Source organism: Onthophagus taurus, chromosome 3 (assembly GCF_036711975.1).
Source record: "Onthophagus taurus isolate NC chromosome 3, IU_Otau_3.0, whole genome shotgun sequence".
Classification (NCBI taxonomy): domain Eukaryota; kingdom Metazoa; phylum Arthropoda; class Insecta; order Coleoptera; family Scarabaeidae; genus Onthophagus; species Onthophagus taurus.
The window spans coordinates 17,930,104-17,944,103 of NC_091968.1; the positions used below are offsets into that span (position 1 = coordinate 17,930,104).

Genomic DNA, 14,000 nt, shown 5'->3' on the forward strand with positions numbered 1-14,000 from the left:
GTTAATAAAATAACCTCGATGACGACGACGACGACGACGACGACCCTTAATTAGCGTAGTAATTTATATCGGCGTGACCTTTACATTTACTTAATAACAAAAATAATTGTCGTTTAAGGTTTTCGCCCACTTTTTATTAATTGTTATATACGCGCAGGATTGATGATTGATTGAATTGAATTATTGTCATGTCTTTTTTTATCTAATTAATTTTATCCTGTCTTATCGTGCAAAGAACTCAAATAAAAAAATGATTATTAAAGATTATATATATATACAGAGAATATGTAACATAGTAATAAACGATTTATATTATTTCTTTTATAATTGATGTTTTTATACCTCAATTTGATTAAGTTTTAGAAAGAAATTCCAAACACTAAAGATAAAAACAAATAAGAAAAGAACAGATAATAATTAAAAAGAATTAAAAACGGAACGAAATGATAAAAATGAGAAAATATAGAATTGGGAAGAAGAACAACTTTAATTAAAAATGCATCTATAACAATAATAATCTTTATTTGTTTGTCAATACAATACAAAAACGTCAAGAAAAGAAACTAAATAGAAAAAATATCAAACAATAAATGACATGTAAAACAAAGGAAAAAGCCTTAATTGAAAATATTGCTATTTTTTTAGTAGAGCTTCTTTAACGATTTTTCTAAATTTGTTGTGATTTAAAGTTCTGACATTCGAAGATAACTTTTTATAGAACTTGACACCGTGATAATCTACTCCTTGTTGCGTCACCTTTAAGCGATGTGACGGTATTTCGAAAAGTGTCTTATTACGTGTGTTATATTCATGTAATTGTGAATTTATTCTGAAATTGGCTTTATTTGTATGTACAGGTGGGCAAATTTGGGTGTTATTATAGGCTATCTCAGAAACTATAAGAGATACGAAAAAAGTAGGTGCCATGTCCCGGTTTCTTTTTTCGAGACTAACCCAATCCCGCAAACACCAAACCTCTATCTTCTTTTGTTTTTTAGTTATAGCCAAAAAGTCAAATTTTCGTGATTTCAAAAAATGCTCATATTTCGTTTATTTTTGAAATTAGAGAAATGAGGTTGATACGTTCTTGAGACACTTTTTTAAGTAGAATATACTGCCATTGAAAAATTTTAAAAATAGTTGATGATTTTTGAGATACAACACAAAGTTGTATTTTTTTAAATACAAACTATAGTAGATTATGGTGTTACTGAAAAGAGCATATTTTTAGCTTTCCAATGATGTATTGCACGCATGGTGTATTTGGGGAAAATAAGCGTTATTTTTTAATTCTAAAATATTAAAGATTAATTTTCAAAATTTTAATTGTAGTAGGCGAGGAAAACGTTAAATACCACTTATTTACTACAGTAAGGTGAGTTTACTGATCATTTCATTCGTGAATTTTTCGAAACGAGTTTCCCGCTTAAAAATTCTTCATTATTTTTAAATACATAAAGCGATAAAATTTAAAAATGATTCTTTGAAAATGATAGATAAGGCTCCATATCCCATACAAACATCGTTTCAATGGAAAGTCCGCTGCTCAGTTTATGATCCATAATCTTCCTCTATACTACCGAAGATTTCATTCATTGATACCCAACCTTACAACCAGTAAGTTTAGTAGAAGAAGATGACACAGTCTGTGACTGTTTAGTTCCTGAAGTTGTTGTTCATATTTAATTATTCATTAATTAATACGTTTCTTGTATTTTTAATAAACAAATTTTATCTACTAAATCATTTTTATTGCTGAACAAAGTCAGGTATGAGAGACACTGAGAAATTTAAATCAACTATTCAAAGTTTTTATTCGTTGGTACAAAACCAACTTTATCCTGCATAAAGCTAGGTGTCCACTTGAGAGAAACTTCTGAGAGTAACTTTCGATATCTACTCTCAACTCTGTGTCCACTTGAGATTGTTTTAACTCTCCGAGAGCTTCTATAAAACTTCCGAGACTGAAACAAACTGAAAAAAATAAAAAGAAGCTGTTGGGTGAAATCATGGATTTAGCGTAGATTAGAGCTGGGTGTCAACAAATATCAACATTCGTTGTCAAATTGTTAGTTATTTGACATACTGGATTCACAAAAAAGTGAACTCGATTGCTTTAATGGCACTTATAAATGCAAACTATAAGTATATTGTCGTACACGTGATAGCTTAATAGTGGCTTGGCAGTATTTTGGAAAATTATTAGAAAATATAAACTTAAACGCCTTATTTGCTGAAAGAGACTAGATATTGCTGGCAGAAGACTAAGTACTACTATTGAAAGCCTAGATGTTGCAAATGAAGCAGATTCTTCTTACAGAAGACTGCACACTACTACCAGAAGACGAAATACTGTTGGTAGAAGACTAGATATTGCTGGTAAAAGACTAAGTATTGCTAGTGAAAAACTAGATATTGCAAATGAAGCACATCCTTCTTACAGGCGACACACTACTACTAAAAATCAAATACTTTTAGCAGAAGACTTAATTTTACTGTCAGAACACCAAATTATGTTGTCAGAAGTTACTATTACTAATGGTACAAATCCCGTTTAAATTTCTGTCCAATACTTGTTAAAATTGCATCCTTCGCTTCCCGATTTCTATGTTCATTAGATGTGATATTCCAAAGAATTGAATTTTCTTCATACACTTCAATTAATTCAATTATTTCTTCTTGGGACTATTTTCTTTTAGGTGTTATCTTTAAACGTGTTATATTGAGAAAACTCGCAGCTACTCGCAGCAAAATTCGAACCGTGTTCGGTTTTTGACAGTTACTCTCACGATAGATAATTTGTGCGTGTCTACTTGAGTACAGGGTGTCCCAATTTCGATGTCCGCATAGGCTATCTCCGAAACTAAAAGAGATAGAAAAAAAGTAGCTTACATGTCATGATCTCGTTTTTCGAGAAAATGCTAATGCCGAAAACTCCGAACAGCTATCGTCTTTTGTTTTCGCCCTATCGGCAAAAACTGAAAATTTTGCGAAAACGACAATCGCGAATATCTCACTTATTATCATAGATGGAGTATTATAAACAAAACATTATATGGGCAACTTTTTACGAAGAATTCAGTGGCGTAGGTAGAATTTTTTTCCCATCATTTATTTTCGAGATTTTAGACGTAACTTTATTTTTTTAAATGGAAACCATAGTTGGCTATGACTTAAAATAATTTGTTATTTTCTTCTGATAACAAATATATACAGTTTGTGGGGTATATTTCTTATACTTATTGAATAATTAACAAAAATTCATTTTGTTCTATCTAAAACTAATGTATGTATTTAAAAGTTAATGTTGCTATGGTGATTACCATGCATACTATGATGGAACATAATGTATCAAATAATTGTTAAAGTTTGTATTTAAAAATTCGATAACAACTCTGGCATTATGTGCTGGTACGATGCACCAGCATGTTAAGTGTCAAAGTATAACAAAACTGAATAAAACTTTACAATGAATTTCGAAAATTATGAAAAATGTAACATGATGGAATGTTATATGTTATCAGATAAGAATGCGACGTTAGCCGCAGAATTGTATTTCACAAGATATCCGGAAAGAAGACAACCGCACGTAAGAACCTTCAGCCGGTTAGCAGAAAATTTAATAGATATTTGGTCCTTCCCCAAACCACATACAAAAACATACCAAAATGACCTGCAGGAGAAATTGCAACAAGACGTTTGACCCAAAAGCCGCTGCTCCCGAATATGAAAGAAAAATAAGTATAAACCATACAAAGCGGGACTAACTCATTATTTACGTGCCGGAGATGTCAATCGAAGATTAGAATTTTGTAGATGATATTTAAAAAATTAAATAATCTGCTGTTTGTTCAAAATGTAATCTGGACCGATGAAGTCTCTGAGTGTTCAAAGAAGATTGGGGTTCAATGCATGGTGTGCCCTTTTAGATAATAGAATTTTGACATATAATATCTACCATAAAAACTTAAACTCAGGGAAATACCTCAATATATTAAGGCAGCACATTGAGCCTTTGGTCGACAATTTGCCACTAAATATGTCTCAAATGATATATTTTCAATATGACGGAGCACCAGCACATAATGCCAGAGTTGTTAGTGAATTTTTAAATACTACTACAAACTCAAGGACAATAGAATCTAACAGGACTGCTACATCCATTGTTGTGACAGCCTACCCGCAAACTACGTCACACCATTTTCCACGCCCTGCTGTTGTTATGGTCTATGCGTTTGCTGTGTGTTTTTAGAGGTTATATCCTAGACGTATTCATATTAGTTTTGAAGTTTTATGTTTTTAGAAGTATTAATGTCTATCATATAACCTCTAAAAAGGCGTGGCAAATAGTGTGACGTAGACTGCGATGTAGCAGTCCTGTTAGATTCTACTGTCCTTGCTACAAACTTTGCCAATAATTGGAAACAATGCTTTCCCTCATGGTATGGTTATCACCATAACAACATTAACTTTTAAATACATACAATAGTTTTAGAAAGAACAAAAAAAATTGATACATTATATTCCATCATAGTATGTATAGTTATCACCATAGCAACATTAACTTTTAAATACATACATTAGATTTAGATGGAACAAAATGAATTTTTGTAAGAAATATAAGAATAAGAAATATATCCCACATACTATATATATTTGTTATCAGAAGAAAATAACAAATTATTTTAAGTCATAGCCAACTATGGTTTCCATTTAAAAAAATAAAGTTACGTCTAAAATCTCGAAAATAAAAGATGGGAAAAAAATTCTACCTACGCCACTGCATTCTTCGTAAAAAGTTGCCCATATAATGTTTTATTTATAATACTCCATCTTTGATAATAAGTGAGATATTCGCTATTGTCGTTTTCGCAAAATTTTCAGTTTTTGCCGATAGGGCGAAAACAAAAGACGATAGCTGTTCGGAGTTTTCGGCATTAGCATTTCCTCGAAAAACGAGATCATGACATGTAAGCTACTTTTTTTCCTTCTCTTTTAGTTTCGGAGATAGCCTATGCGGACATCGAAATTGGGACACCCTGTACAAATCTCAACGTGTTTACTCTCCGAAAGTTTGTGGGGACTCTCTGATAGTTACTCTCAGATGCGTGTCCACCAGAAAATATACTCTCGATAGCTTCTCTCTAGAGCATTTCTCGCAAGTGGACACTTAGCTTAATGGTACAAGACCAACTTTCTGTCATATTCGTGCAAAACCATACAACAATTAGGTAGTAATTACTGTCCGAACCCGCCTACTATAATCAAAATTTTGAACTTTATCGCTTACTATTTTGTAATTGAAAATTAACGCTTATTTTCCGCAAATGCACCATACATGCGATACATCATTGGAAAGCTAAAAATATGCTCTTTTCATTAACATCATAATCAAGTATAGTTTGTATTTAAAAAAATACAACTTTGTGTTGTATCTCAAAAATCATGAAATATTTTTAAAATTTTTCAACGGCAGTATATTCTACTTAAAAAAGTGTCTTAAGAACGTATCAACCTCATTTCTCTAATTTCAAAAATAATCACGAAAATTTGACTTTTTGGCTATAACTTAAAAACAAAAGAAGATAGAGGCTTGGTGTTTGCGGGATTGGGTTAGTCTCGAAAAAAGAGACCGGGACATAGCACCTACTTTTTTCGTATCTCTTATAGTTTCTGAGATAGCCTATAATAACACCCAAATTTGCCCACCCTGTACATGCTCTCTAGGAAGTGATCGAACTGCCTGTGTTATTCTATTTTTTAGTATTTCGATATTATTCGGAATGTGTTCTTGGTAAACTATTTGTTTTACTCTTCCCCAAACAAAAAAAATCCATTATTGTGAGATCTGGAGATCTGGCCGGCCAAGATATCTCGCTCATTCTCCCAAACCATCTTTCGCCAAATTGGTTATTTAGCCAATCACTAATCATTTTTGTTGAATGGGCAGGGCAGCCATCATGTTGAAAGAAATGAGTCTGTCGAACATCTAATGGAAATTCGTCAACAAACCTTGTCAGAATTTGTGAATAAGTTTGTTGGTTTAATGTTCCTTCAATAAAGAACGGTCCAATTATTCCTAGTTTGTATGACACGGCACACCACATATTAACTTTTTTGAAATACTGCCTGTTTGCATTAATTACATAATGGGGATTGTCTCTGCTCCAATACCGACAGTTTTGGGAAGAAGGATTTGTGGTAAAAGTACATTCATCGGAAAAAAATATTAATTTATGAAAACGTCTGGTTTCTAAAATTAATTCCCCCAAAGATAAACAGAAATGCAATCGCTTTGCATCGTCACCTTCCTCCAAAGTGTGGCAAAATTTGGCTTTGTACGGATAAATTCTGTTTGCTTTATAAATTCTTTGTAAATGTGTTTTACTTATGTTTGTATTTATGCTTCGATTTCTTAGAGACATGGTAGGAAATGCATCCGTTGAATGTAAAGCAACTAAAGTACCTGTATCAGTTTCATCATAATTTTTTTTTCTTTTTTCTTATAGTGAACACTTCCTGTTGTAACAAATCTTTTGATTAAACGCCAACAAGTACTGTTGTTAATTCCAGTATTTGGAAATTTTTTATTAAATAGAGTAATAAAAAATTCATCGATTTTTCCCCTAATAAACTTTTTCGTCTAATGTTAACATTGTATTCAAAACACACATTAAGTATACTAAATTACACTTTAACAGATTCATATAAACACGGAAGCAATTTTGTTTTTCCTTGGCAGTCTTTGTTAGAAATAAAATTGCTTGATATGGATTTTTATCAAAGTAGGCCGATCATTCCGAAAATTTGCATATGGCCATAGTTTTTCATTCTAAACAAAACTTCTTAGTAACACTTTCACGTACTGTAAACAGAAAAGGTACTTTACCTACCACAAAAAAAGTTTTTCATGCACTGTCAAGGCTCACTTGTTTTTTTAAAATTAATAATATGTTCAAAATTAGTCTTTAACCAAGTAGGGCTAAACCCCAAAAAATGACAATCAATATCGAAAAATTTTTACCTTTTATAAGAGTCGTTCACCTATCCGGGGACACACTGTATAAAGACTTTATAAAGTTTGAAATTGCCAGAAACACCACAATTCATGAAAAATGTTCAAAACGATGCCAAAACTTTACCTTCCAATATTTTTTTGGGTTTTTTGTTTTCTTAGTGGTTTGTTTTTTTTTTTTTTTGATAAACAGAACACTACTTTTGAAAATGAATGGCCAAAATGTTGTTGGAGTCGTCTGGCCACAACTTTGATTGGTTTTGTTTGCTTATCCTCGAAAGATTTGCATTGTTTCTCCTGATTATTATTATTTATTTCTTTATTAGCACCACAACATACAGGTGTCCCGAAACTCCACGTCAAGCGGGCACCGGGTGTTAAAAATGTTAAAAATCGTTCCCCTGCATCATATTTTTAGGTATTATGGTCAGAAATGTTCGCAATTTAATAGTGATTTTTTTAATAATGTATTCCTTATGAACCATGCTACTATAGGAAATCACAAATCAAACAACAAGAGTCGTTAGTTTTCCGAAAAAAAATATTAGTTTGATCAAGTTAAGGTTAAAAGAATTTATGTCTATTAAGTTTGACGCACGATTTCATAAAAAGGGAGTAGTATAACCCCCTTGGCAAGTTATGTTAAAAGATGACCTGTTTCGTCAAGATTCCAAAATGGTATCACTTGCCATTTTTCTTTTCCTAAAAAATATTATTGCCTGTTTTTCTGTAAAAAACGCGTTATTTAAAAAATTCATACTTTTGTATACTCAAAGACCGTCTTCATCATAGCGGCTGATATTAATATTTAACTGGATAGAAAGTGAGCGAGATCGACAGAAACGTCAAAAAATTGACTGTTGGAACAAGGCGAGCGGTTCCATCAAGACTTAATAGCGCCTTTTACACCAAGAGTTTTTTCGACAGTTTTGGAGCGCACACAAGCGTGCATGTTGGACTGCGCTCTTGGAGCGTCCGCTCACGGCATGTGACCAACAAAAGTAACGACGAGCCAAACCTGCATTCCGAACACCCGGTTTTGACCGTTTTGACGCGTACAACTCATAAGTGTGCATATGGTGTGCATATAAAACGCAAAAATATGACATTTTACTGACTTTTGGAGTGGAGCGTAGAATTTCTGCTTAGTTGAAATTGTTGAAGACACTCCTATACTTTGTTTAGTCACCTTTGCGAAAACATTTCGGTTACAATTATTGTTTTTAAAAATTATTCCAAACTTTATCATGTTCTCAAGAAAAAAATGTTATAATCGTTCAGTTAGTATTATTGCACTTTATGTATTTGTGACTTCGCAAAAGAAACCTAGAAGAATATGGGTAAAAAAATGGCGTCAGCATAAAGAGAAATATGGACATTTGTCTCTTTTGAGGGAACTTAAAGAAAATAATCCAGATGATTAAAATTAATGACATTTAAATCACGTATTCTCTGTAGGGTTAAGTTTTGTGTTCCTTCAAAATGTAAATCTTGGCGCGTTCGAACCTAAACTCTGCTGTGAAGTAAACAAGTATAAACACTGTGGAGGTTCTAACCTGCGTTCCAACCACGTGAGCCGCGAACGCGCGCAGGGCACGTCTAAGATCCTCCAAAACTGTCGAAAAAACTCTTGGTTTAAAAGACGCTATTGCGTCCACTGACAGAGTGAAGGATCTTGGTATTATTCTTGATTCCAAACTGCGATTCCACCTTCATATCGATCTTATGGTGAAAAAAGCATTACGTAACTTGGGGGTCATTTTGCAATGTGCCCGGCAAATTGGAAAATTATCTCACATTTTGTAAACAGCCTGAAATTTTTTAGGCTTATTACAATAAGCCCACGAACCATCAGTCCAATTGGAAAGTGGACAACTGTTTCTTTAAAAAGCCTCGTTTTATTGAGGCTTTTTGCAATTAGCCTTACAGTCGACGGCGTATTAAGAATAAGCTAGGGTGGGGTTGTTGTGATTAACGCATTATACTTGTTGAAACGTGTGCACCGCAGTAGCATCGCATATTGTTCTTGGTTTTCTTATAGGTTAGTTTAACTATTGTTGCAGTGCAGTCAAGGACAAACAACTAATAAGGTAAACATAAGTAGAAGAGCGTGAAACGTAGGTAGAAATGTAGAAAGTTTATCGATTAAAAGGGTGTCTAGCTGTTAATTTCAAACACAGTTGTTAGGTATAGTACACTAGTTTATTGAAACAAAACGCTGTATTTTATTGGTTTTAACCGTTACACAACTGTTTCCTATGATTTACTAATATATTAGGTAACCAAAAAAGTTTGTGCGGTTAAATTATAAAGGTTTTATAATTTAAATTTACAATAGTTTTTAATGTTTTCCATCCTTATAGCCCTAATGATGTCTGCAATAATTGTAGATGAAAATTCGGCTGTTTGTTTCTATAAACTGATTGTACTACATCTAACAACTGTGTTTGAAATTAACAGCTAGACACTGCTTTAGTCGATTAACTTTCTACAAATAACTACATATTAAATTTAAAGTCGTACTTATGTTAACATAGGTGCTTGCAGTATGGACGACAATATCCAAACTGATGGAACTGATTTCCAGGACGAAAATAACATGAGAATAAACTTTAATGCGCAAATGAAAGAATACTGCAATAAGAGTGAAAATGTCGTAAAGAAGCCTTGGACAAAAGCAACTGTGGAAGAAGCAATTCGAGAAATTTTGGATGCAAATAACCCTGAAAAAAAGAAGACTAGTAGACAATATGGATTAACCAGAAATAACGACACAATGGAGATTGGCGAAACAAGAGTTTTAATCAAAAAAAGAAGAAGTAATGAGGATCCTGTAGTAGTAATGATTCCGGTTGAAGAATACTTTGACAGACTTCTTCAATGTCACCGTGCCACTGGACATGGAGGAAGAGATAAAATGCTGTTTGAATTAAAAAATAAATTTTACATTCCCAGACCAGCAGTTGAAATGTTTGTATCGCTTTGTAAAATGGGTAATACGAAGAAATCTCAACAACAACGTAATATTGTGGGAAGACCAATCACAACAAAAGATTTTAACCTTCGCAGTCAAGTTGATTTGATCGACTTTCAATCAACTCCATGTCGAGGATATAAATGGTTAATGAATTATCAAGATCATGCAACTAAATTTTGTCTTCTGCGACCTTTAACAACAAAGCGTGCTGCTGAAGTTGCAATGGAACTGCTGAAGATATTTTTGAATTTCGGCGCACCGCACATTCTACAAAGCGACAACGGACGTGAATTTACAGCTGATGTGATTAAAGAACTTTCTGGTATGTGGGCTGATTGTAAACTAGTACATGGAAGACCTCGACATCCGCAATCACAGGGAAGCGTAGAGCGCTGCAACCAGGATGTTGAAAATATGTTACGTTCGTGGATGGATGACAATAAGAGTACAGATTGGGTGATAGGATGCCGCTTCGTTCAGTGGCAAAAGAACTTGTCAAAGCACAGGATCATAGGGCGCAGTCCATATACAGCCCTTTTTGGAACGGAACCAAAGATAGGACTAAATTCAACTAACATTCCGCAGGCAATTCTTGAAAAAGTTTTTAGTGAAGAAGATTTGGAAAAGTTAAGAAATGACAAATATAAGGGAAAAGTTGGAGAAAATCAAGATGAAAACCAATTCTCTAATGTTCAACAAGAGTTGTGTTTTATTTGTTCGGGATATTTGAATGAAACACCTTTTGTTTCATGCTCTTCATGTTCCATGAAGATTCATAAAACTTGTTTCCAAAACGTTTGCTCAATCTCCGATGAAAATGATATGGAGTATCAATGCGATATTTGTAATAGACAAGAAAATATATCTTCGCAACGTCAAAAAGCACACGAAGGTCAAAAACAAGCGGCAGAAAAAATGATTGAAAATACCGGGAAGAACCTAAAATCGGTCACAGTTGGAAATTTTGTTCTATTAAATGTGCCGAAAGTCGACCGTGGCCATTTAGAGGCACCAAATTTAATTGGAAAAATTCTTAAAATTAATAATGATGTTTATCAGATAGGAACAAAGAGTGGAATTATCAAAACATGGTTTTCTAGAAGTGACTTCCAAATTTCTGGCGCACAATTTGTTGAAGATATCCCCGAAGAATATATATCTGTTCGTCAAGCTGTAGCAAATGAGTCAATGTTTGGAGGTCAAGGCTATAATACCTGTAAGTGTACAGTGTCAAAAACTTAATGCCAAACAAAAAAGTGCGTGTGCAGGAAAGCAAAGCAAATGTGTTCATCAAAATGCCATAAGAGTTTACCATGTGGAAATAAGTGAAAATAAAATTAGTGTTAATTAATAAAACACAAGTTTAAAAAAGTTTTTGTTAATTTAATTTTCTTTATATTATTATTGTATTATATGTTCTATTTTAACATTGATCTGAATGATCTGTTTAGTTAATATGTGATAAATGTTTATCAATAAAAACTTGTTCATCAAAAATTGTCGTTTTTCAACTTTCTTGCATAAAATAACCTATAATTAGTTCAAATACTTCAAGAATACTTTAAGGTCAGGTAATTTTCTCGGTATAATTTTAGTGAACTTATATTAGCCTAGGTTTATTGCAATAAGACTAGAAACCACCAGGCTTTTTGATGAAACTGGTGCTCACTTTCTAATTAGCCTAACTGTATGTGCGCTTATTATAATAAGCCTAAGAAATTTTAGGCCAATTAAAAAATGTGAGATAATTTTCCAAATTGCCAGGCACATTGCAAAATGACGGCGCTTATTGTAATAAGCCGGATTTTGTAATTTGCCTACGAAATATATACAGTGACTCCAAAAACTATTCGCTCACCATGCGTATTTGCACTATTAGTTTGATAAAAATAAAATAAATTACAAAAAAAAAGATTTATTGTACGTTGTAATGTCCTTATAAGAAATTATCAGGAAAAAATTGTTCTAACAATTTCACAATAATAATAAAAAATATAGATCAATTCACGTGCACATTTTGCACTCCAAAAAGTATTCGCTCAGGTAGTTTTAATAAAACAAAATACACATAGTTTTTTTAATCTAGTAGGTAAATCATTCCAAATCAGTTACGCATGCGTCGTACTACCCCTTTGTTAATGACGTTTTTTCAAAACAAGTGAATATTTTTTTTAAATAAATTGAAATGGGTAGAAAACAGTGCGAAACATCTATAGAAGTTAGAAAACTTATTATAAGCCTACGTAAAGAAGGCAAATCTATTCGAGATATTGGTAAATGTGTAAAAAGGTCGTATTCGACCGTAAAAAGTATTATTGATAGATTTGCTTCAAATAATTGTTTCAACAACGCTGTCAGAACTGGTCGTCCTCAAAAGCTCACTTGTAAAGAAAAGAGAATTGTTGTCAACAAAATTAAAAAAGATCCTAATAAAAGTGCAACAAAAATTGCTATTGAAGTTGAAAGTGAATTTGGAAAATCTATATCCGTAAATACCATTCGTAACGTTCTGTATGCAGCTGGTTATCATGGTCGAGTTGCCAGAAAGAAACCATTTATAAGCAAAATTAATAAACAAAAAAGAAAATTATTCGCTGAAACCTATAAAAATAGTAGAAATGAATTCTGGAACAAAGTAATATTTACGGATGAGAGTAAGTTTAACATTTATGGATCCGACGGGCGGCGAATGATATGGCGGCAAAAGAATAAAGAACTGGAAGAAAAAAACTTGAGACCTACATTTAAACACGGAGGAGGTTCTGTACTAGTATGGGGCTGCATGAGCTCGAAAGGTGTTGGAAATATGCATTTCATTGATGGAATCATGGATCACAAGCAATACATCAACATTTTATAAACAAATCTTCGAAGCAGTGCTGAAAAACCCAAGTGTCTTGGGTTTCCCGTTGTCTTGGGAAACCCAAGACAACGATCCGAAGCACACAGCCTGGAATACTAAAATGTGGTTACTCTATAATACTCCAAAATGGATTGAAACCCCTCCACAATCGCCTGACATTAATCCTATTGAAAATTTGTGGAGTTTACTGGAGACGAACATCAGAAAATACAGTATTCAGAATCAAAAAGATCTAAAGGCAGCTTTGATTACTGAGTGGGAGAAAATATCTATGGATACAACACAAAGATTAGTAGAATCACTTCCAAGACGATTAGCTGAAGTCATTAAACGAAATGAAAACCCTACCAAATACTAAAATTTAAAAGATAATTTGATTTGTTTTATTAAACCTAAGTGAGCGAATACTTTTTGAGTGTAAAAATTTGAGTTTAATTGTTTTTTATTTTTTATTATTGTTGACTGATTGTTAGATCAATCTTTTCTTGTTAATTTCTTATAAGGACATTACAACGTCTGTTTGTATTACAATAAATCTTTTCTATTGTAATTTATTTTATTTTTATTAAACTAATAGTGCGAATACGCATGGTGAGCGAATAGTTTTTGGAGTCACTGTATATTATCTTCTGTACTGCGATTACGACAGACGCTGTACGGTTTTCAACCTATTGCCTCTAAGGCAACGGCGGTTCTTCTCTGACCTGGTATTTCTTTTCAAAATTGTTAACGGCATGTTGGATGTCCCCGATCTTCTATCCGACCCGGAATAATATCACTTTTCGTTTGCGCACATCTAATACGAATACTTATTTTAATTCACCAATCATACGAGTTCTTAATACTTACAACCAGAGCTTCAACCATGTTCCTTTATTTGGGCTGTTATTGCGTTCGTTTAAAGATTTCGTGTTGCGCGATATTGTTTAGTTGCGAACCACTTTAATTCTGTATTAACTTTGTAAAAACATTGTAACTACTTTTCTTTATATTTAAATTTCTTGCTTGTGTTTCTAAGTGTATTGTCGCTTTATGAAATATAATGTTAATTTGATGTTAATTTTGTGAGGATGCTTCACTGAGGATGTTCTCCCTGTTTGCGTCCCAAATTGTAATAAAAAAAGGTAAAATAAAATAAAAAATAA

General features: G+C 32.9%; 1 protein-coding gene across 1 annotated transcript; it reads left to right on the forward strand.

Moving 5' to 3' along the window:
* Positions 1 to 8,908: 8,908 nt before the first annotated feature.
* LOC139429416 (KRAB-A domain-containing protein 2-like) lies at positions 8,909 to 11,709 on the forward strand. The gene is made up of 2 exons (XM_071195164.1): positions 8,909 to 9,105; positions 9,553 to 11,709. Exon 2 carries the CDS (start codon positions 9,564 to 9,566, stop codon positions 11,232 to 11,234), a length of 1,671 nt encoding a protein of 556 aa, XP_071051265.1. The 5' UTR covers positions 8,909 to 9,105; positions 9,553 to 9,563; the 3' UTR covers positions 11,235 to 11,709.
* The last annotated feature ends 2,291 nt before the right edge of the window (positions 11,710 to 14,000 follow it).

Bases quoted from the DNA above. Each gene is read 5' to 3' on its own strand.
- LOC139429416 (XM_071195164.1), top strand. From the start codon at position 9,564: ATGGACGACAATATCCAAACTGATGGAACTGATTTCCAGGACGAAAAT.